Raw genomic sequence first — 25,219 nt, 5'->3', positions numbered from 1 at the left:
GATGAGTGATTTCCTTGCTGTGATCTGAATGCAGGAAAGCCATTTGGCTTGGCATATTGGTTGTGATGTGACTGTTGTTTGCTATTGGACTGGTATGGTCCTTTTTTGAAATTGCGAGGACCTGTCTTGTGAGCAAATAAAGCAAAGGTGGAGGCATCAGGAACAACAACTTGATGATTGTTGAGTAGCATTTCGTGATTCAGCAACATATCCTGAAAATCATCAAAACTTAGGACTTTGTCCCTAGTTGCAAAGGCAAGATTAGTCACAAAGTGAATAAAATTTGGATTGAGACCATTGGTGATAGAAGATATAAGATCTTCATCATCCAGTGGTTTGCCAATGACTGCAAGTTGGTCAGCCATGTTTTTGGCAAATTGCAGATAATCTGAACATGATTTGGAACCTTGACGCAGGTTCTGTAACTGCTGCTTGATGTTGGAAACATGAGTGCGAGACTGACTGGCAAATCTGTTGGCCAATGCAGTCCATACCTGCCTAGAGGTATTTAGTCCATAAACAGTTGATAGGACTTTTTCTGAGAGAGATGCATTGATCCAGCTTAATAAGTGCTGGTCTTTCTTGATCCAGATAGAGTATTCTGGATTAGGAGTATCTTGACCTTGTGCATTGGTTAGATACTTTGGGGGACAAGGTTCAGTCCCATCGATGATGCCTAGCAGTTCATTGCTGCGTAAGACAGGCAGAAAAATGGACAGCCATTTTAGGTAGCTGTTGGGGCCTTCTAATTTCACTCCAGACATTTAAGTGTAGTTGGGCAGGACAGGTGATATGGTTGGTGAAGGTGAGGATGAAGCAGGAATATCGGAGGAAGCCATAAGAAATTGAAAGAAGAAGCAGGAAAGAGAGAATTTTGAGATGTGGCGTTTGCCTAATGCTCTGATACCATGAAAGATATTGAAATATTTCTTGTATTGCTTAATGATTACAAGTGAATGCCTCAGGGCATTATATACACAAAATGTTGAAGTAAAAGCAGAAGGTAAAAATGTACACAAGGAATGAGTATAAATGCAATTCTTTATAAGGCTGACTTTGGAGGGAACCGTGGTGATGTGGTCTTTTGTTTACCAAAATATATCAATAATAAATAACCACTCGCAATAGGACGAATCCTTGTAGGATAAGGCTATAGAGAGGGTGTCGAACCTCAAGGACTGCAGGGGTATTACTATCAAGTTTTTCGAGATTAAATATAACTTAATTAAAGAGATGTTTGATTTGGTTTTTTGTTTTATAAAAAGAAATACATAAAAGTAAAAGACATAAAAGTAAAGATAGTAGGGATGAGATTAAGAATAGGGGATTGATTTTACCACTCACCGCATAATAATGGTCAATCATAAATTAATAAGGAAAATTCATACTATGCATGATACAAAGCTCGTCTCACTCGAGTAGTCAAGAAATTACCTCTAAAGAATAAGTATAATCCATCTTCGGTTGGTATGGACCGTCCACCTAACCACTAAGATGCGGTACGACCCGTCTTCCCTAGGCATGGACTAGCTACGTCTTTAATAGGATACACATAATCAATGGAATAGTATAACCCATCTTCGGTTAGCATGGACTGTCTACCTAAATTACACTAAACTAGGGTGTAGTACAATCCGTCTTTCCTAGGCATGGTCTATCTAATCCTCTTGATCATATATCAATTAAAACCGTTGTATAACAATCATTCACATAATCACAGAAAATATGAAGGATTGAGTTCAATCAATATAAAAGACTTTCTAAGACAAGATAAGAAATTCATAATGATTGAATATAAACATTAAAATCAATTCTCACAGTTATACAACCATCATGCATAGAGAAAATCCCAAACTAAAATACAATTAAACCATTGTTACTTGGAAAGGGCTACATCAACACCCTATTAGAAATTTAGCCGCTCATCGTAGTGCTGGGATGGCCTCCTGCCATGTTCTTTTCCTCTTCAACTTGTCAGGCCTCCAAGAAGAATTTCTGTCTAAATCTAATTAAGCATAAGCCCAACCACCAAGCACCAAGCACCAAGCACACATTCTCTTGAAGCTTAGGGGTCTATTTATAGGGAGCACACAAGTCCTACAAGCCCTTGAAATTCCAGAAAAATCGTCTCTTGAGTCTTCTTGTCCAAGTAGGAGATTGAAACTTTAATCCAAGTAGGAAAAGGATTCCAAATTCGGCCAGGATTACGGTCTTTTATTGCAAGGCGATTTTGATATAGTAAACGTCCGAATTTGGGAAAAGATATTTCTGATATATTTGTTGGATTTTTTGTTAGCTTTCCAACGCCACTAATTTCATCACAATCCAATATCTGATGCAAAAGTTATGATTAAAACACTGAGACATGTGCAGAATCCAAATTTGAACCCAATCCGATTTTGACTCTTATTAGAGAAATTCCGATTTAGTCATTCCTTTGATTTGATTAAACTTAACCACATCACATAGGTATTCTATTATGATTGGTTAAGTTTAAACATATCTTCTAGGTCTTCTCAAAGTGTGCTTTAAGCCCAAAATTAATGGAATTAATTGCATCTTTATTTAAAACCTGAAAACAATAAAACAACACAAAATCAAGCAAATAACAATGCTAAGGAATTAACATATATAGGTTAAGGGGCTTGAATGTGTAACATTCAACGCTTATCACGTGGCTTGATATGTGGAGATCTTTGGTCTACTTTCCTTGCTACTGATGTGCATAATCTGGTGACGGGTGGCTTGCCTTGTGGATGATTTGGTTTCCTATTATGGACTACTGCATTGGCTGTGAGTCCATAATGAGAGGCATGATATGCGATATCTTGTCTAAATGTGGAGTCAGGAGCTGTATTAGGAAAGGTTGTAGCTGCATTAGGAATGTGATCAATGTGATCAATGGCTGTGTCATCATTGCCGTGAGCTGGAAGGGAGGATTCTCTAACATTATCGATCTATTAGAGGTTCAGCTTTGCCTCAACAGAGCCAGTCCGCAAATGCATCCAATCAGGAGGATACAGCATCCACCGAGACTTTTAAGGGGGAGGATTTTTTTCCTCCCCCTACTGGTACTAAAGGGGGTCTTTTGTTGGCATGGTGTAATGGTGTAGAATTGGAATGTTTTGTTACTAATGTAAATACTATAACTACTTGGTGTTATTCTGATCATGTTCACTCCCCTGGATGCTGTCTTGTGTGTATGGTTCCCCCTATCACCAACGTCGAGCACAATTTTGGGATAATCTTCTGGATATTGGTGCAAATTATTCGGATGCCTGGTTGTTTTTAGGTGATTTTAATATGATTTTAGACCAATTTGAGAAATCAGGTGGCCTTTCGTTTGCTTGTTCTTCTAGAGATTTTTTTAGGGATTTCATGAATACTCAAGGAATGGTTGATTTTGGTTTCTCTGGAAATCCTTTCACATGGTCAAATCATAGGGCTGGTTGTCATCGTATTAAACAGCGTCTGGATCGAGGGATTGCATCCACCTCTTGGATTTCTTTATTTCCGTCCTTTTCACTGCGTCACCTTCCAGATGATAGTTCAGACCATAATCCACTTATCCTCGATACCGTGGTATCACAACTTTCTATTCCAAAACCTTTCAAGTTTGAGGAATTCTGGATAAAGCACCCGGATTGCCTTTCAGTTATTGTAGCTGCATGGGCCTATTGTGTTACTGGATCTCCTGGTTTTATTTTGCTAAAGAAATTAAAGTCTGCCAAGCATACTTTAAAGATTTGGAATCGTCTTTCTTTTGGGAATATTCAGAAATAAAATAAAATAAAACTTCTCTATCTCAGATTTTAGATGCTATTCAGCAATCTTTGTCAAATTCAGATCTTCATAGGCATGAAATTGATATCAGGGTTGAATTGGATTCCCTTTATCAGCAAGAAGAAATCTTATGGAAATTCAAATCTCGTGAAACTTGGCTAACTTGCAAAAAGATTTAAATACGAAATATTTTCATATGTCAACTTTGATTAAAAGGCACCGAAATGCTATTGATTTTCTGAAGTTGCCTTCGGGATCTTGGATTTCTGACTGTCAACTTATTGGTAATGCTTTTTGGCTTCATTTTGCTCATCTTTTCCCCACTTCTAGGACATCTGAGACTCTAGATTTCCTCCATTTATTTGAGCCATTGATATCAGATGAGGTAAATCAAGATCTTTGTGCTATTCCTTCGGAACAGGAAATTTATGAGGCCCTCTTTAGTATTGGTGTTACCAAAGCCCTTGGGCCTGATGGTTTTACGGGCCTCTTTTTCCAGACATATTGGAGTACTGTCAAAGAAGTGGTCCTCAATTGTGTATGAGATTTTTTTAAGGGACATCACCTTTTGCGAGAGCAAAATCATACTTTTATTACTCTTATCCCGAAGCGTCTGGGACCTTTCATGGTAAATCATTTTCAACCTATCAGTTTGTGCAACCTTGTCTACAAACTTATTTCGAAGATTTTGGCCAACCGCTTAAAAGGTATCCTTCACCTGTTCATCTCTCCACAATAATCTGCCTTTGTTCCATCACAGACTATTCAAGATAGCTCCATTTTGGCACAAGAATTGTTGCATACTCTTAAGTCTAAACAAGGTCGGGGGGGCCTTATGGCTGTTAAAGTAGACATGGAAAAGGCATTTGATCAAATGGAATGGGACTTCCTTTTATCCATCCTAGGTAAACTAGGTTTTCATCCTACCTATATTTCGTGGATTCGCATTTGTATATCTACCACTTCCTTTTCTATTATGATTAATGGCTCTCCATTTGGGATGTTTTCCCCTTCCCGAGGTCTTCGGCAAGGGGATCCTTTATCCCCTTTTCTATTCATCATCGGTACAGAAGTTCTTTCTTGTTTGATTCATTATCAGGAGTCTATTGGTCTTCTTAAAGGGATGAAAATAGGGAAGCATTGTCCCCCTATAACTCATTCTTTATTTGTTGACGACCTCGTCATTTTTGCCAAATCTACTTCTATCGAGGCTCATACTATCAAATCTTGTTTAGATTCCTATTGTGCTTGGTCTGGACAACAGGTAAACGAGGCTAAATCATCCATTCTCTTCACTAAAAATACCTTGGCCTCAACGATCCGAAGCATTAAAGGTATTATTCCTTACCAAGATACATCATTATCTGCTTCTTATCTCGGCCTTCCGTTTTTTATTGGGAACTCAAAGAAGCGGGCTTTTCAACCAATTTTGGATAAGGTATTGCATAAAATTGAGGGTTGGAGAGCCAAGACTCTTTCTCAGCCTGGCCGTACAGTTCTCATCAAAGCTACTGCTTCAGCCATTTCATCTTATGCCATGAGCACCTTTCTTCTGCCCGATTCCCTGTGTTTATCGCTTGATCGCCATTTTAAAAATTTCTGGTGAGGTTTTCCCCGTGATAAATCCAGGAATTTATCTCTTAAAGTCTTGGTGTTCCATTTGTCTCCCTAGGAATAAAGGTGGTTTGGGGATTCGAACTATGAAGTCTACCAATTTAGCTCTTCTGACAAAACTTGGTTGGACATTTATAAATCAGGGCCATAAAGTCTGGGTTCAACAGTTGACAAAGAAATATATTCCTTATGGGAATTTTTTCTCCGCCCCCCTGCCCCATCTTTTTCTTGGCTGTGAAAAGGTATTTAGAAATGTAAACCTTTGCTTATTGCTAGTGCCTGTCTCCAAGTCTCAATCTCTTCGGATTTTCCTATCTGGACTATTGCACGGGTTCCTACTCTACCATCTTTTCTCCCTAAAGCAAAGTTTCCAAATAACAAGGAGCAGCCGGTGGGTTTTATCTCGGATTTTATCCAGATTGGCACAAAGAAATGGAATCTCAATGCCTTTCATTCAATCTTTGATGATGTCTCGGTTTTGGAGATTTCAAAAATTCATATTTCTCTCAATACTCAGACCTGTTATTTTTGGAATTTTTCTACCTCCGGCAAATTTTCTACGAAATCTGCCTATCTTCAGCTTCAGGAATCCCAGCCTGCCCTTCCTGCTTTGGATGGTGTTTCCTCCTCCTTTTGGAAAAATCTCTGGAGCTTAAAGCTAAATGATCGTTTGAGACTCTTCCTCTGAAAAATTGCTTGGAATATCCTTCCTACTAGGGAGCTCTTAAATTCTCTTTTCATTTTGCCGGACTCTATAGCCTCCTGTCCATTATGCAATCATGGGGAGGATTCTCTATCCCATCTGTTTTTTCGTTGCACTTTTGCTCGGATAATTTGGCATCTTTCCCCCTGGCCGATTGATACTACGGTTCCTGCTTTTCCATCAAATGTGGATTGGATTAAGGTGATTCTCACTCCTAGGAAATACTTGCATATTCCTATGGACGAACATCATTATTTTCAAATTTTTGCTGCAGTGGCATGTGATTATTTATGGACTTCTCGGAACAAGGCTTACCATGACGGTATTTCTCTCAATGCTTTATCTTTATCTTGTCAGATCAATAAAGTGGCTAAGGAACATTCACAGGCTTGGTTTTCTCTTAGCCCTTTTCCAGTTATTGAAAAATGGCTTCTTCCTCCTCAGTCTTCATACAAAATAAACTTTGATACTACCATTCGGGACAATTTCTCAGCTCAATCAGCCGTATGCCGCAATCATCAAGGGCAATTGTAAGGGTTTTTCTTAAGGAAAGGTAAAATGGCAAGCTAAAATGAGGATAAATGGTACTGAATATTGAGGAGGGCTCTTAGAGAGGCCCGATCTCTCGAGTTACAATGGAAATACTCTGAATTCTCGTCCCCTTTGCTGACTACCCTCCCCCTTCCTTTAATAGGCCAAGCGGTTAGAATATATTCTAACCGATTGCCAGCTCTCCCTCCAATTACACGACTAAAGGAATAAAATGAAAAGATGCTTCTAGGCATCGTTACATGGCTAAAACAGTAAATAACATAGATGAGGTGGACTCATTCTCGAAGCTAGGTGAATATCCCCTCTGCAATGTAATTCCTTCTATTTCCATGGGCTGCCTCTCTTTTGTTACTATGGGCTGCTGCTGTCCAAGGAGTATTCCTAGTTGACCCATCTAGTAGGCCCATAACAGCAAATCATTAAAACGGCTTCCATCATCAACCCCCCTGCCAACCAAATATGGGGGAAGCCCTTGCGGCTCAATTGGCCATCTCCTTGGCTGTCTCTTTGAATCTCTCACAGGTTATTATCGAAGGAGATTTCCAAACAATTATCTATGCTTTGCAGGATCCATCTATTACTCAGGACATCCACTTGATGCCCAAGGAAGACCCAATCTGGTACATAATCGGCACCGGACTCCACGCATCAACCCGGAAAAACCCACTGAATCAAGCCCGGTGCTTGCTTAAAGGAAAAATCCTCCTCCAAAATCGTCCCACCGAACCAAGAGAAGAAGCTATAACCAAAACAATAAAACTACTTCTCCGTCCCAGAACAGGACGAGAAAAAGAAAACACCTTCTCCTATAAGGGCCGACTTCACCCCAAGAGAGAAGAAAACACCCATCGTAAACTACAAGCAAAAACAACCAAAAAGAAAAACCTTGGGAGGAGGGAAACAGGGGCTTCCCTCCTCCTCCACACGAAGACGCCTAGCCCTTGCCCTCTGCACTCAGGAATCGGAAATCGCCAGAGAGCTTTTTTTTTTTTTTTTGGCACTCCTTTTTTAACACGTTATACTACTTAAAACATGGTCACCTCAATTGATGGTGATTTGATAGAGGTTACTGCTTTCATTCATTGATGCATAATCTCATTAGATGAGCTGCTTCGATAGGCAAGAGTGAAAGCATTTCCTCTTTTATGTTTTCCTTTAGGTTCCCCAATTCTTCTTCTTCCCCTGTATGTGCTTTCATGATTTTTTCTGTTCTGTGTCGTTTTGTTTTGGTGTCTTTGTACCATGTTCTGAGAAAGAAAAAACAAAGGCTAGTGTTTCACTTCAACTCTGGAAGCATGGACTTTTCATGGTTTAGCAAGCATTCGCTTCAATTTTCACTGAGGGTTTTATTTCTTCTATTAGAACTCGTGAACATCTGGATTAAACATCCAATGGAAGCCCATGGAGCTCTACGCATTAGAAATAGAGGAAGAGAGCTCTTTCAAAACATCCAACGGTTAGAAATAATCTCTCTTCCCTTTTTCTTCCCTTTGGAGTTTAGAATTTGTTATCTGCAATTTAAGTATATACTCTGGTGATGGAATGGAATGTGTACAAATTAGGCACCCTCCATTGCAGGCAAAGCAAATAATATCTCTAAAATGAACTTGTCTCATAGAGAAAGAATGCTGCAAAGACATCTTTGCATCTTATTATTATAAATAGACTTTTACAAATTGAGAAATTTGAGTGATCTTTCTTATCACTTCATCTTACTTTCAGCAAGGCTATATGAATAGACGATACAACCTTATTATGAAGTAATAAATTATAAAGAAAACAACAAGAACGAAGGACCACCAACTCCAAGGGCAGCCTACTGCAATCCTGTGAAAAAAATGAACCACTTTTGAGTTAAACAAAGATTCTAAAAACAATCTGATGGGTTTTAATGTATATTTAACTGTGTCAGAGTCAAATCTGCACTGAAAAACATGCAAAATGGGAAGAAGTTTGCAGCAAGATACTAGAATGACTAAATAGAAAATCAAGCAACTTTTGTTTTCAGCAAGTTTATAGTTTGTCTGAGAGTGGACGACATGCCTTGGTGTTGGCCGAGGTTCAACTGGCAATGTTGGCCCTCGAGGTTTGGGCATGCCTTCTGGTGTTGGTTGTCCGGGTGCACTTGGCTCCTTTGTTGCTGGTTGTTTGGGTGCAGTTACTGGCGCTGCTGTTGGTTGTTCATGTTGGGGTTCTTCGATTGGGATTGGCAAATTCCTTGCCTGTGCCACAATAAGTATTGCTTAGTATAAATTGTCTATGATTCGAATATTTTCAAAATAAATAAATCTTATTTAATAGATTGTTATACGATTGTCATACGATTAAAATAACTTAGCAGTGAAAATCAACCTTCGGTTTTTTCTTTTTATAAGCTCTTGTTGATCTAAAGATTATTTTTCACTGTCAAATCATCCTAGTTGTACAACAGTTGTAGTAGTCAACTAAATAGCATTAATCCCAAAATAATTGTCAAAACTCACCAGTTTCCTAAATTGGAGATTGTAGAACATGTGGAGGTATCTTTGCTTAGCTAGCTTCTGCTCCTTGTTCAACTGCCTCCAGAATCCATAGATTGTTCCCATGTTCAGCGCCTTCTTTGCATAAATCTTCCATGTGTAGCTGCAAGGAAAGAACAACCAGATATAAAAGAAAATTCACATGGTTCTCTCTATATCCTGGCATAATACAATTACCATTCATATATACGCTTGAGACCAGCTTTTGACATCTTGTTCCAATATTCAGCATCGATCTTGCATTTGTCAAAGAAATCAGCAATCTTGTTGCTCGATTCATCACCATTGTTGGGGTCAACATGAAAGCCTGAGATCCCATCAACGATAATCTCTGCTGGGCCTCCTTGGTTTGTTGCAAAGGTGGGTAATCCACAGTTCATCGCCTCAATGACTGTCAGGCCGAAAGCCTCATACAGAGCAGGCTGTACAAAAGCTCCCTTTGTATCTGCAATACAGCGGTACAACTCTCCATTTCGATATCTATCAGTTTGAGCTGCTATCCATCTGATCTGACCCTTGAGTTGGTATTTCTCTATCAAGGCATGCATCTTTTTTATTTCTGCTATTTCTTCTCTGTCCTTTGATTTCGATGGATCAAAAAATCCTGCTACAACTACAAGATTTACCAAGCTTCTCAGCCGCGTGTTCTTTCCATACCATTCTGCCAGTCCTGTAATGTTCTTCACTGTATCGAGTCTTGCCATCGAGAAGATGATTGGTTTCTTCCTGTCTGCCAGATATCCTCTGTTCCAGGCATATTAATTTTAGTTTCAGTGTTGTTATAGTAATTAAATGGAACCAAGAGACATTAGACTTACATGTGCTCCTCGTTATCCCCCTTACTGTATAGTAGTTCTTCAATGGCAGGGCTAAAAGGGGTTAACCGCCTGTGTCTCTCAGTGTGGGGGAAGTAAACAGATTGGTCAGCCCCAGGGGCGGCAATGTTGAACTTTGGATCAAAGACATTGATGCCTGAGACTACCCGATGAAGTCCTGGCATGGTAAATGCTGTATGGCTTTCATACTGTCCAGGCCTATCCTTACTGAAAAATTAATTCACATTTCTCTAGTTAACAACATAAACAGTTGATGTTAGTCGTGTGATTGTATTCAAGATAGAAATGCAAAAAAGTCTAACCTTCCAGCAATTTCTTGATATGTGCTTGTTATGATAAAATCGGCTGCATTCATTGAGATTATGTCAGCTGTGAACTGACATGAAAAGTGGTACTTGGGATCCAAGTCCTTCCATTTGGCATCTGAATCTTCATACTTGGTTTTTTCTAAAGCATGAGCAATAGTTCCCTGGGTTTGGAACATGTCAAATTTTAGATTCAAGTGCTTCAAAACTAGGGGAATTGAAGCTTGTTTAGTCTAACAAAGATAAAAGTTTGAAAAAACCCCACGAGGGTCGGCTCAAATGGTCGACTTGTTTGGTTACTACCACGAGACCAGCTGTTTGAGCTGTTCGAGTCCTCACTCAACTGATACTCAATTTTAACTTGAAGGAGTTTCCATGTCATCAAAAAAAAAAAAAAGGTGTTTGAAAAAGAAATCTGAAAGAAAAGGATTAGACCTGAGTTATTCCAAGTTTGCTAGCCATCAAAGATGCGACCAAGTTTCCATCACTGTAGTTCCCAATGACGAGGTCCGGTTTGCATTCCATGCGCTCAAGGATCTTAGCAGTAGCATCCTAGTGATGAGAAGCAGAAAGGGAGAAGGTTAGAATAAGAAATTTTTGTTGAAAAAATCCATTGAGAAAAAAAATGGTAAGACTGATAGAAAAATATGCCTGTGCAAATCTCTCAAGGTAAGGGTAGATGTCAAAACGGGAAACCCATTGCCGGAGAACTCCATTCTCTGTCATGAATGGGACTCTAAGGATGTGAGAGTGCTTAGTGTCAACTATAGGCTCTAGCTCCTGGTTGCACTTTGTCCCTCGAGCCTCTGGTATAAGTCTTGTTACCTGTGAAATAAAATTAAGAAAGTGAAGCACAAAACTATCTCCAAAGCATTTCCTACAATCCTTTGTTTATTATAGCTCACCACAAGAATCTGAGGCTTCACAACAAGACCTTGCTGCTTAATTCTGAGGAGCAGTTCTTCTTCTAAAGCTCTTACTTGATCCAAAATGTAAACCACCTATATTAAGTTAACAAGAGGGAAACTCGATACATTAGTCAAGATCTGTGTTTTGGTCAAGAATCCGTTTGGTTCTGCGATTTAACAGGCAAAAAGTATGAAAAATGTATCGTTTGGGAGTGCATTTTTAAAAAAATTGCAGTTTAACAACGTAGAAAAATATGTATGTTTAAATCGTAGGTGAACTGCGTTTGCAAATCCGAACAAACCCTAAAGCTTTTACATGATCCAGAATGTGAACCACCTATATTTAAGTTAACAACAGGGAAACTTGATACATTAGTCAATAATTGTACAAGGTTTTTCCATGGTGATTAGTCATATTATCATTGTTATTTGTTATTGAATAATGATGCTTGGATGCATTATATACCTGGCCGCCAGTATCAGGCAGTCCGAGAACATCTGACTGACCAAAGTAGCCATGAGGAGAGAAGATTACAATGTTGAAAATGGTGGGCAGCCTGCTAAAGAGCAACTCCAATTTTTCGGGGTCTGGTGCTTGGAGTGCCTCAGAAAGTATCCTTATTGTCTCCTTAACCCTTTCTGCAGTACTTCCCCATCCTTTCTCGAAGCCCCACTCTTTAAACCTGCCAGAAAAGTAATACAGAATTGAAGGGTGTACTATCCAATATCTATGGAATTTATGAGAAAACATTTTTTTTGGCTTCTTGAACATAGAAAATAATGGTGACCTCTGTTCAAAATTTTGAAATGGTGTGTCTTTGGGGAGCCCAGACACGAATACTTCAGCAGCAACCAGGGCATTTTGAAGCATAGACACTGTATTTACAGTTCCATTTATCATAAGACTCTGCAAAATTGGAGCAACATGGATTATTGTCATTAAGTTTCTAGCCACAATCTTTTCTAAGTAATTGCTTTCTTCCATTTCTGGGTTTGCTTTTGAACCATGTTTGTACCTCTCCATGATGATTTAGTGCTTGTAAATAGTCGAGCAATGGCTTTGCACCATCACAGCTACCATGTAGCCTTGAGGTCATGAATCTTGAGATGAATCCCACCCCATTTCCAATAGAAGAAGAAAGTGCCATGCGGGGAGTGGAAAAGTCCATGGCTCCAAAATCTATCTCCAAAGCATTTTCATCGTTTGCCCTACACATCAGATCACAATCAGCAATTTTTTATCAACAAGATGAAAGACCATGTTAAAAGTAAAAAACTTGCTCGAGGCAAAACTGTACTGTCATGCCAAAGTATGAATGAGAGGTCAAGCCTAATTTTAATAGGGGCGAGTCTAGTTGTTAAGCCTTAAAACATATATATAAACAGAGACGAAACTACTAATAGGCCATGGCAGCCCCACTTTTTTCAAGAAACTATACATAACAAAGTTTTCAAGTCATTGCAAACCGAATTACCAGTTCTCGTCAAAGATCATTTCTTTAAATTTCAAGTATTCTGAAGTAGCGATACCGTCCACTGACAGATCCTCAGCGTTCACCTTAACAAATTCCCAAAATCCAGGGTTGGGTCTTACAGCAAAAGCAACATATGGTGGAACAACAGCTGCTTCCTGCATAGTTTTCAGAGGGAAAAAAAAGTTGGTCTTTTTAGCACTTGTGGGTGTGCATGAAACGGAGAGGTAATGAAGACTGAAGAGAGTACCTTGGTGGAAGTCAGGATGTAACCAAGTAAGCCCTCCAAGACCTTGCTTCTTTCATTCTTGTCTTCTATTGATTGCTCCATTTCCTCCATTATTTGCTGTAGTTTCAGTAACCTTTTCCCTGAGGCGACAAACCTTTTCTTGCACCACAAGGTAACAAAAGATGGTCAAGTTTTGCATGCAAATCAACCAATTGAATGAGAAATAATGTATCAGAGATTACCTAGCAAAGCATCTTTTCATATGATACCGGCTCTGCCTCAATGCATCCGGCATGCTATCTGCAATTGAATCCGATCGCTTGAGGACTTGCCCGGAAGCCATTTTAGCCGAAAAAAAAATGAAATAAGCACAAGATTCTCTTGGAAAACAGAAAGTTTTAGAAGTCAGAAAGTTGTTTTGTATGTTGTTTTTTGTGTTGATGTATTTATAGAGAAGTGCTTGTTGAGAGAAAGAACATTCATTGGTGTCATTTGTGGGATAGAGAGACTGAAAAGCAAGGAATTTGTGATTGGTGGAAGCAAATTTAGATCTGCCTTTTCCTGCAATATCTTTGAAAGGGGAGGGAAAGAATTTTGAGGAATTTATGGTTGTTCTTTCTGATGGATTAAGTCATTTTTATTCTTTCCTTTCCTTCTTCCCTTCTGAAAATTGCACGCTGTTATGGCGGCTCCTTTTGGACGTCCATGATTTTGAAACTTGAAAGGTTGCCCTCTTAATTACTACGTTCTACATCTTCATATTGGTTACAAGTTTTGTCGGACAAAATTTTCCTCTAAACTCGGTTGGAAGAATTTTCTTTCCGTCCAGTCTATTAAGTTGACATGTGTTCAAAAAAAAATATGTGATTCTGACGATGCTCTATTGAAAATACATTTGAGATTTTTATTTTTATTTTATTTTTTATTTTTATTTTTATTAATGTGGATGTGAGAATCATATACATTTTGGATACATGTTAGTTTAATAGACTCGATTCAAGGAAATTTCTTGAACCCGCTTTGGAGAAACTATTGTTTGATTCCATGCTAACCTCTTTTTGTGACGTTTATAAATATAATCAAGCTACTCACACACTGTCAATTGTTATACCGAATTAACCAATACTCAAAAGTCCCCTAGTTTAAAAAAAAATTAAAAATTAAAAAAAAAAAAATTAAAGAAAAAATGTTCCCTAGTTCAACAAACAAGCTTAAAAACAAGGATAATTTGTTAAATTGGTCCATATTGTTTGATTTTGTAATCAATAAATTCATGTGGTTTCAAAATAAACTTAGGAAAAATAGCATCATTGGTCCATGTGGTTGGCCTAAATTTCAAATCACTTCTTGTGGTATCAAAATTGATTCAAAGATCCCTGTGATTAGCCTAATTTTTAAGTCGCTCCTTAGAATCAAATTCCGACACATGTCACTCTTAATAAAAAAAATATAAATATATTAAAAATATAAATAAATAAAACTTAAAAACTATTTCAAAAAAATTGGAAGGAGGAATGGGCCGCCACCCCCATTGGCTGGGGCCGGTTTCCTTTTTCCTTTTTTTTTAAAAAAATAATTTTAAAGTTTTATTTATTTATATTTTTTTTATTAAGACTGATACACGTCTGCCATCTTATTGGCGTTAGCTTGGTACCTTCAAAAATTTTAACTGAATTTGACTCTCATGAGGGATTTGTAAATTCGGTTAACCACAGAAATTTCTGAATTAATTTTAATACCACAAAAATTAATTTATAATTTAAGCCAACCACATATGCTAATAGTACAATTTTCCTATAAACTTATAAACCCATCTGGTATACCTTTGTAACAAAGTGATCTTCCACACAAATTATGGCCATTTTTTCTACAGAGTCCTTGGTTACAAATTTACCCTCAAATAAGAAATTATTAAGAAATAAAAAATAAAAAATAAAAAATAAAAATAAAAAAAATTGGCTGGGGGTGGTCGGTAGCCGAGCTACCCCATACATAATCGGGCAAAGGGGGTTGTAGGTTGGTAGCACTTGGGGGTGACCTACTACCCCACCCCAAATCTTTTTCTTTTATTTATTTATTTTTATTTGAGGATAAATTTATTAGTTTTTCGTAAAAACAAAGTTTGACCTTGTGCGATTTAGCAAAACAGAAAATACAAAATAAACTAATGATCGAATTGCTTGAGCCATTTGGGACTTAGAATAAACAACTATTTTGGCGTGGAACATTTTTCAAAAACAGTTTCAATAATGTTGCATGAAATGGTCATGATAGTTGCAATCATGTTTCAAACATGTCATTTGCCACGCAACTCAGAATTGGAAACCACTTCAAATTCAAAACCTTCTCAAAAAGCCTCTCAGAAAATTAAGAGATAAAAAATCAATAAACTTATGCTTCGTTTGTTTGGTGGAAAATGATTTCTAAAAAATGATTTCGGCATTTTTCGGTGTTTGGTAAGTGCAAAAATAATAGTCAGCCGAAAAATAATTTTTGTTTGACCAAAAATGCTTAGTAAATTTCGAAAAATGATTTACGCTTTTCAAAAGCGTAAATCATTTTCCGAAGACGTCAGACGCATTCGACTCTTTTTAAACGACACAGTTAACCTTCACGTTCAAGCCGTCGACCATCACCGAAATCTTGCCTGTACCGAAATCCGACAACATCCGGTCAATATCGCCAGAATCCGGCGACGAAATCCAGCTATCTTCTCCGAAATCCGATCAGCCCAGATTCCGACGACTATTCTGGTCGTGTTCCGGCCATCTGGCCGGAATTTGGCCAGAACGGGCCGGATTTGGCCAGAACGGCCGAACAGATTTGGCTAGAAAATCCCAGCCAGAACCCTTCCAACTAGCCGAGATTTGGCCAGAACTGCCGAATCTGACCTACTGGCTGGATTCCAACTGTTCTGGCAAGATTCTGACCGTTCTGTGCCAGATTCTGACAGTTTTGACAAGAATCCGGTCACTTTTACCGGAATCCGACCAACCTGAATTCCGATGAAACTGTCCGAATTTCGGCCTTTATCTTAAATTCTAGCTATAATAGCCAAAATCCTATCGGTCAGTGACGGAATCTCGTCACCGGTAATTTTTATATTATTTTACATTAATATTTATATATTTTGAATAAAAATTAATTTTTATAAATTAATATGATCGAATAAAAATATTAAAAATATTTGTAATTTTCAGTACACGCTAAACACCCAGAAATACTTTCAACGAAAAATAAAATGACTTCCTTGAAACCAATTTATGACGAAAACCATTTAATGTCAAAACAAAAATAGCATTAATGAAAAATAATTGCAACTGAAATTTTCTTTCGAACAAAAACACTAACACTGAATCAAACACAACATGAAGTTTTAAGGGTAATAGATTGGTCTTATGCTGAAAAGGTGAGACCCAAGCGCCAATTAATGTCTCTTTCTAAGAACCAAATGAACGGTAGGAGAAACTGCTAAGGTGTTAACTGCAAAGCCATATTTGATTTGAGGATGAAGTTATGAATAAATAAAAATGCATCCAAAGGCAAGTGCAATCAATTCTAGCTGAATAGTTCCTTAGAAGGCACAACCACCATCACATACACCAAGGGAGGTGGATAACCAAAAGAGAGAAAACAAGCTAGATCCAATCAATGCTTGTGTAATTCAGGAGCACGCACCTAACACCACAAGGGGTTAGTTAAGGTCTAAAACAGCATATAAGTAATTCAATCTCCTTAAAATAAAAAACAGACATTAGGGCGCAACCCAAGTAGAAATTCTAGAACATTAATTAGCAAATAGTCTGAAGCATTAGGTTTATCCAGGCAAATCGAAAAACTGCAAACTAAGTTTTGACAAAATAACAGAACGATTTAACCAGTATTTTAACAAAAACGATATAGTTGACCTCCGCCAGGGACCCACTAGCCTAACAGTAGAACATAACCCTTTTAACATTCTCCTTGAGTGCAGGTAGCGGTCTCACAGCAGAACTCGGACCGGGTGCCCGCGTACCTCGACCTGCTCCGCCCATGCCACCTCGTCCGGGAGGTGCACCACTTGTCATTGAACCAGTATCTGATGGATCTGGCTCCATATAGAACCGAGCTCGAAATGCCGCAAGATGGGCATAGTACGCCGGAGGCACTGCCAAATCAAACAAAAAATCAAGCATCAGCACAAGATAAAAATATGCACCCATGTCCAAACTGCAAACCTGTACAAGCCTGCACATGCAATAATCTACATGCATGCTTCTATGTGTGTACCACGCGTGAGAGGGAAAGAGAGCTCACCAATGGAAACAGAGCGAGTGCACCTTGCATATCTGGAAAAAAGGAAAGAAAAGAAAATTAACATTTTTAAGAATAGGAAATCAAAACGAAAATGATAATCGCCAAAACCAAAGTCTCATTTAGCCTCAAATGTGATGGCGCATAAAAATTATAAGAACCATTATTATGATAGTAATCTGCTATTAAGGGGCCATCAAGGGATTACGTGTAGCAAAGGTTATTGGTAAGGGACTGCAGCCCATCAGCTGTAAACTTGTTTTCATCCCAAAGCACATGGTAATGAGCTGGACGACTTGTACCCTGTTTGACATGATAGGTGCAACACTAGAATTAAAATCCTCATCCTTAACCACACCAATAAGTGAATGCAAACTATCAGAAAATATATTAGAGTCGTACCTGAATACCAGCATGAGAACAAAGGTAGAAATCAAATTCAGTCGGGTGACAAATTTTAGAGTCTACAACAGTACCTGTATCAAAAATAGTTCAGCATCACAAAAATAAAATCTTTGCAACAAAAATACAAATTTCAAAAAAAATCAATTACCAGGCAATATGTTTCCGCTTCTATCAACTGCACTGTGGTCACGATGGTTGTCGGCAAACAATCTCGTGTGATGACGCTTCTGAACCACAACAAAAGTCACCGGAGGCTGATAGTTTGGCTCCAAAGACGCACATGCCTAAGAAAATGCTAAACAGGTAAGATGGACAGGTACGACCCCAGTATATTCCAACTTCAACACAAAGATTGGGGGGGGGGGGGGGGGGGGGAGGACAGAAGACTGAAATGCTTATAACCCCACCTTACGGATAGCATCTAGTTCATACAGCAAAACTTGATAGAACTGCCCTTCACTCACACCATCCCTGCAAATAATATATACTTCATTAGATAGCAAGAAAAAGTATCTAGAAAGCAGTAACATGAAAACATTACAATACCTGTAAAATATGATGCGTTGTGGTTTTTGCCCAGTTGCTCTCCTGAAAGACATGAGTAGCTCCCTGTATGAAAAAGCAACAAAAACAACTCAAACCTAGGCCGTAAAAGTTCCCCTCCAAAAAAAAAAAAAGCTATTGACCAAATTAGAGAGAGGGGGGCTCAATCATACTTGATCATGCCACCGGACACTGTCCCTCTTACAGGATCCTGCCATGTCTTGAAGAGATCTTGAATCAGCTCTTGTCGATGGGCTTGAGCACAGACTAAACCAGCATACTTGGTGACTTCTGGCCAGTCTTGAGAGGCCACAACCTGGGGTTCAAAGTCAAATTATCATGTTATGCTGGTTATTAAAAAAACATTTGAAACAGTTAAAGATATACAAGTATGGAATAACATAATTAAAAGCATAAACAAACTAAGCACAGTAATTAACTTAATAACAGACCGCTGCAATTGATGGGCTTGAATCCTCTCCTGGATGAGGATGGGTAACATCAGCACCAAAAATAATAGTAGGGCGGTCACTGACTAAAGGAATACGCCTTGATATTGCATCAACAAGCACAGTATTCCTTCCTCCCACCTTGACATTTATCTTCAATGCCACGTTTGCCAAATATTGTTTGCTCATCTTAAAGACATGCTTTGTCAAACAACACTGAGAAACAAGCCCAAGATCTGTCTCACAGATTCGTTTCAAATCACCTGCCAAAGAAATCAAAACATTTAAAAAAGTGGGCCACAAGACCAGAAACAGTTTCTAGAAGCAAATGTGGTTAATAACAAATCAAGTTTCCTACCATAAAGAGACCCATTGTTATCCGGCAAAATAACGATAAGCAGGTCAAGCTCCTTTCTCTGAGGCTGGAGTTTAGTCATGGCATCATGATACCGAGTTTTCAGGACTCTCTCCACCTGATCATAACGGGCACTCAAAGGTGGAAGCACTGGTTCATGATTAAATATCTACATAACACATAATCAAATGTTAAGAGATAAAACAATTGACAAATACTACCAACAAAAACAAGTCTTTCAAACACCATACCATGCCAGAAGTGAAACACATTTGCGCAAGTTCTTGGCAAAATCCACGGGCCACACTGTCTTGCACACTCCGCGAAAAGTTTATGCAGATCCAATTGTTAACTGTTCCCCCATTGACCATTTTCTGCAATAAAACATACCTATTTTTTTTACTACATATTCGTACTAAGATATTCCATTTCAAAAATAATTCTAATTTTAGAAAATACCTTATTCATCATATTCCATTGCCCAACTTGGGGCAAGCAATCCTTTTCTCTGCCTGTATCATGATATTTCAGCTGCACAATGCAAAAAGCATTTAGTATAACAATAATATTGAGGCTCATAAAGGTGGCTGGATAAAATTGAAAGAACATATGGTAAAGGGATACAGATATAATACCCATGGTGCTGGAAGAATGCGAGCCTCAACTGAAGCAAGCCTCTCACTTATTCTGATTCCAAACTCCTTCGCATAAGGATCCTCATGGTAAGCATTGTGACGAACCGTCTGAAAGGTCAGAAAACTGAACACATTAGAATACGAGGGTTCCACAAAAGTTGTTACATCAAAAGTGTCATTAGACACAAAACACCACCTCTGCAATTAAAGAAAAAAGGAAAATATGACAGAAAAACCAAGCAAAACACACACTTAAGGGCAAATAGAACACAATTTCCACACAAACCAACCTGCATTATATCCCGCTCCCTTTCATGAGGACGCTGGCAGGTCACCTTCAGTAAAGCAGTAATTTGTTTCTCATTCAATCTCTTGGAGTACCTCTGACCCTCAACAATCTTGCAAACCTAAATTGAACAGAAACTTACTAGCATTCATATCCATATAAGTTGAATACATAACCATTAGTAATGGATATCCATTCATATATGAAGAATGAAGCTTATAATTATGTCTTTACCTCCATTGGCAAATAATTCGGTCGTTGTTGATTCCCCACTTGCAAACAAGGCCACTGTGTATGTTGAATAACGAAACCATAGGTTTCGTAGAAGTACTCAACAACAGATTTCAGTGTACCTCTTTCATCAACCGGAAAACTAGAAGAATTAACAAACAGTATTAAAGAAACAAGTTTGTTTTCCAACTATTACCAAATTATGGGAAAAGAGGGGGCGGAACATAAAAAATTGATACATACGTCAGCTCTCGTGTGGCCTGCGATGTTAAACCTGATATACGGTACTTTCTGCGCATATTTCCACGGTGTGTAACCTCAACTTTGACTCCTCGCAAAGCCTTTTTGATCTGTTAAACAAAATTAAAGCAACAATCAAAAGACCTCATAACATATAACTTTAACAGCAACATTGACCATGTAAAAACTACATAACATAGCCTAAAGCAACAAACAAACTCTAACCTTTATGCGATCCGCATCTGACAATGGCCTGGAAGTAACTTCCCGATTCAGCAGCTCTGCGACAAATTCAATTACTGGTAGTGGCTCAATGAATGCGGTAGAAGACATATCTGCAAAATTGGTGAAATTGCCACCACAACAGCAATACGAGATATACCGAGGAAACATAAGAAACTAGAATACTGTATATCAACTAAAAACCATAAAGGAAAAGGAAAATTTAAAGAGAGAGAGAGAGAGAGAGAGAGAGAGAGAGGGGAAAAAAAGAAAAGAAAAAGGGGGACAAATTGAAAATAGGATATGAACCGAAGAAAGAAAATATAACAAAAACTAAACAAATGGTTAGTGAAATACATTACACACCAATATTCAGAGACAGTCCCATCTGCGTTGGACGAATACTTTGATAGAAGCCACGCCAACTCTCCAACCCCTCACCCAATGACTGCCTTCTCCCCAGATCAGGGGAATAAAATGATCGACCCACAGGAGAGTACCTATGATTAATCACATAATATTAACACTACAACATTTCAATAAACTGCAGATGTGTTATAAATTAGTTAAATACAAAAGGAAAAAATCAGATTTAGTACCTAGTAGTAGGCAATTCCCGCAGGACAATATCAAGAACTTGAAGGGCTTCCTGTGGAGCATCGGCTTGCCGACCCTGCAAAAAGAGTCCTAAATGGTGCAGGTCCGCACGTGCAGCAAATTTTATAACAACTTTAAACTCTCTCTCTCTCCTGCAACAACAAAAAGAACGTCATTATAAACACAGGAGAATATATTTTGACAAGTAACAGGAGAATATGAAAAACTATGAAAAGAAGAAAAGAAAAGAACAAAAGGATAAAAGGACACTCAAATATGAACCTTGGTCCACCAGTTCCGTCATCTTCATCAGTAAGTGTAATTCTGAACTCCCTATTTTGAAATGGTAGGGGCCCGGCAGTATACAAACTCTTTCGCCCATCATAGGCAGGAAGCCTGTTTCCAAGATGTGTCTCCTTGTACAATGACACCAGCTGTGCCATTACAGCACGGTTGACTCCACGTGATGTCACCTCCGGAGTAATAGTAACCTATCATGCATTAACAACATAATATATCAACTTGAATTGAAGGGAGAAAAGAAAATTTCACGAACACACAGAACCAGTATTGAGATGACTCACATCATACTGGTGCAAATCCTTGTCTGGTAATTCAGCAAAGAAATGATTTGCCTTAACTATACACCTTGTTCCAGTACTACCCTTGCCAGGCCGCTGAGGGAACCTCATTGCTTTACTAGACGGTGGCACAGGTTGAATTGGCTGGCTGGAATCTCCTTCTTGGATGTCAAGTAGCTCAACCTGCTGGACCACTTCAGATACGTCGGGTGGTCGGGTAGACGAACTTGCCTCGGAAGGCGTCGGCTGAGGTGGAACGACCCCAGGGTAATGTGTAACCTGGGTTGCTTGGCGCAGGGCGGGATCTTGTGGTCTGGATGGGCCACCAGAGGAAGGTCCTCCGCCACGGCCACCACTCATGCCGCCGCGGCCACCAACACCATACCCTCCACGACCACCTTGCTGGGGTGGCGCACCCCTTCCCCTACCTTGATATTCAGGTGGGCCCGCACCATACTGCTGTTGTGGTGGCATTCCACGACCACCGCCACGCCCCCCACCATAACCCCCGCCATAACCACCCCGGCCTGCTTGCGGGGCCCAACCCCGACCACCTTGGTATCCTCCAACTCCCTGTTGCTGCTGGGGTGGAGCACTCCCCTCAGCAGCCCGCTGTTGGTAACCCCGACCACTACTACCCCCACTGGCTTCCTGCTGAGACTGAGAGCTTTCGCCCTCACTAGGAAGCTCAGTTCTCCTTTTCCTCACCATGATGATGTCTGAGTACAGAAAACCATAATACATTAGCACAGGGACCCCCATCAACCAACACAAAGACACAAAACCCAGACCATCTACAACATTGATACTATCTAATCATCATCATCATCAAAAGAAAAATGTGTAAATTACATAAGAGAACAATCAAAAAATCTAATACAATAAAAGAACGCTTAGATCTTTACGGAAAAACACTTCGTGTTCTACCATTTCCGTCTCTAAAATGAAATAAACAACGTTATTTCAAGTTTTATCCCTATATATTTGGAGCTTGCTGTGTCACATCTTTTTTTTTTTTATCAACGAACACAAACAATAAAGTGCACAGAAATCACCCGAAGAAACACCTAAGAACAAATTCAAAAAAAAAAAAAAACGAAAAGAGGAAAAAAAAAATCTCTCTCCGCCATCCCAGACACAACCCAAAGCGAAATCCCAATAATCCAAGGTCACGTCGTACAACAAACAAAAAGGAAAACCCCTAAAACCCTAACCTCCGACTCCCACTCACAGCCCCAGAAAAACACACATCCCACTTTAGCGATCAAAAAATAATATCAGAGTCCAATAACACCAGTTAACCCAGAAAGAAGAACAAAAAAACCATCCATCCATTTTATAGAATCAAATCAAACAGATCCGAGTGAGAACAACACCAATCACAGTCAAACAAAGCAGATCTACAGAAATATACACTAAAAACAAATTTCATAGAGCCAAATCAAAATACCAAAAAAAAAAACCAAGCACAAGCCCTAACATTCACGAATCGAAAGCAATGGAAAACCCTAAAACCACCAAGATTACCTCAGAAATCGCTCTCGGAAAACCGCTTCCCCTTCCGCTGAAACCCCCTCTCCTTTCCACTTCAGAGAGCAAAATCCAAAAGGAGATGAGAGAAAGAGGAGAGAGACGTAAAAATATATTTAAGCACTGCCCCTCTTTACTTGCAAAGTAAGTAGTGGGTAGGCATTTCTAAAATGACAACTCTATCCCCACACCTCTCTCTCTCTCTCTCTCTCGCTTTTGGGTTTTTGGACTACGCGTCGCTCTCTCCACTCTGGATTGTGGGGCTACGTGGGTGGGGACGAGGAGGCAGGTCCCACGAACTTCTGTGAGCTTCCACGTGGCGCTGACATGGATGGAACATTGGCTCTGAGTGGCTTTATGATGACATGGCGAAGTGTGGACCCAACCAGAAGCAGACAAAATCGAGAGTGGAGCCGTGGAGGGTAGCGAGGGATGAGGAGCATTGTCACATGATTGGCCGCGACCCACGACCCGTCTCGATAGCACCACTAAGGCATGAAAACCCTCCAATTACGCTACTTGCAGTGGTCCGGATAAGTCTTCTACTCGCTGTCGATGTCCGACACCTGTCGCCTCTGGCAGCTCGTCTGCTTTGTAGTACCGTGTATGGTAGATTACGAAAGTAACCTTGTACGACAATGTACTAAATACGGGCGAGTATGGGTTTTGCAAAACGGAACGTTGCGAGCAGTCTTCTCCGTTATTGGCTGAAACGGTGGCAATGAAAAAGGTCAATGGCATTATTATTGCTAAACGCTGCCTAAATCAAGCTTAATTAGTAAACTTAACACCATCGATATTCTCAGAAGAATCTTTTTTTAAACAAAAAAAAAAATTGGACGATGCTTTCTAGAAGTTTCTTTCTTGCGCTTCGCTAATATTCTCCGATGCATTGGCTTTAATTTGCAACCGTCGGATCTGCTAGCTCTTGCTCTAAACTTGAAGACAACCGTCCAAATTTTGTGTGCGTAATTTGAAGGATTTTAACAGTATTGTGATGTGTTTTGTCGTTACCTGGACTTCCGTTGAAAGCGAGACATCAAAAGTGCTTTTTTTTTTTTTCTTTCTTCTGGGTCTCTTTTGAAACGTAATATCTGATAAATTTATTAAGTTGGTTATTAAATAATTAAATTTTGTTGTCACTTATTTGGCAATGCCGTCAATTTAAAAGATGTTATAATAAAAAATAATGCTATAAATCACAATTTTTTTTTTTTACGATAATTAATCCAAAAGTTTGTTGGGAATGATACGTCAGCAACATGAAAAAGTTATGAAATAAAAAAATAATTTTTATAACATTATGTTATGAAAGTAAAATTCTACAACTTGTAGAAGACGGTAACATAACTTGCGTTAGTTTATCTTAGAGTAATTATAGCTTAATTAAATAAAAATAGTTATAGTTATTTATCTAAGTTTAACACTATGGTACAAAAATTAATTTAGTAGTAGGTTTCTCTAAGTTAGAGTTAGAGTTTCTCCAAGTAGTTTATTTGTATTAAGAGTTTATTTTATGATAGAAGTAGGAGTTCATTTCCTATTCTATCTTTATAATTCTTTTATTTATATGCGTGAATGATTAATAAAAAGTAAGCAGGTAATTAATCTCAAATTTTGTATTTGAAAGGTATAGGTTCCGTCATAATTTAAAAGATCTAAGATTCTCTTAGAATTTAAGGTCTAAAGTTCTTCAAAACCTATCAAATTATCGTATTGTGTTTTAAATAAACCATTAATGTAACACACTAATTTATAATAGTATTCAAAACATTTTTCTAACTATAAATGCTTTCGCATAAAAATATTAATAAAAAAACATTATAAATATAAACCACATGGTAAGACAATAGTGTATTTTAAACTGCTGCTGTCTTTTCTTTTTTATGATACCAACCAACAAAATTGAATGTGTAATTATACAACAAGCA

At 38.7% G+C, this 25,219-nt stretch overlaps 2 protein-coding genes across 2 annotated transcripts; both read right to left on the bottom strand.

Moving 5' to 3' along the window:
* Nucleotides 1–8,267: 8,267 nt before the first annotated feature.
* Nucleotides 8,268–13,355, bottom strand: LOC133867207 (sucrose synthase 7-like). Its single transcript, XM_062303919.1, has 15 exons — nt 13,164–13,355; nt 12,943–13,075; nt 12,696–12,850; nt 12,237–12,429; nt 12,009–12,127; nt 11,687–11,903; nt 11,218–11,313; nt 10,964–11,137; nt 10,748–10,864; nt 10,310–10,476; nt 9,990–10,214; nt 9,349–9,915; nt 9,136–9,274; nt 8,696–8,874; nt 8,268–8,479 (listed from the first exon to the last, which is right to left on the bottom strand). The coding sequence occupies exons 1-15, from the start codon at nt 13,262–13,264 to the stop codon at nt 8,380–8,382; spliced, it is 2,682 nt and encodes an 893-aa protein (XP_062159903.1). The 5' UTR covers nt 13,265–13,355; the 3' UTR covers nt 8,268–8,379.
* A 3,284-nt stretch (nt 13,356–16,639) lies between these two features.
* On the bottom strand, nt 16,640–23,432 carry LOC133865345 (protein argonaute 1). Its single transcript, XM_062301737.1, has 22 exons — nt 23,286–23,432; nt 21,762–22,477; nt 21,460–21,668; nt 21,180–21,329; nt 20,947–21,080; nt 20,584–20,693; nt 20,362–20,468; nt 20,122–20,260; nt 19,892–20,008; nt 19,602–19,709; nt 19,426–19,497; nt 19,218–19,340; nt 18,970–19,135; nt 18,615–18,874; nt 18,336–18,478; nt 18,166–18,228; nt 18,027–18,090; nt 17,768–17,903; nt 17,617–17,690; nt 17,423–17,517; nt 17,218–17,249; nt 16,640–17,068 (listed from the first exon to the last, which is right to left on the bottom strand). Exons 2-22 carry the CDS (start codon nt 22,467–22,469, stop codon nt 16,851–16,853), a joined length of 3,228 nt encoding a protein of 1,075 aa, XP_062157721.1. The 5' UTR covers nt 22,470–22,477; nt 23,286–23,432; the 3' UTR covers nt 16,640–16,850.
* Between the last annotated feature and the right edge of the window lie 1,787 nt (nt 23,433–25,219).

The sequence above is a fragment of the Alnus glutinosa genome, chromosome 4, assembly GCF_958979055.1.
Source record: "Alnus glutinosa chromosome 4, dhAlnGlut1.1, whole genome shotgun sequence".
In the NCBI taxonomy this organism is placed as follows: Eukaryota; Viridiplantae; Streptophyta; class Magnoliopsida; order Fagales; family Betulaceae; genus Alnus; species Alnus glutinosa.
This window is presented reverse-complemented; position numbering and strand designations above follow the sequence as displayed.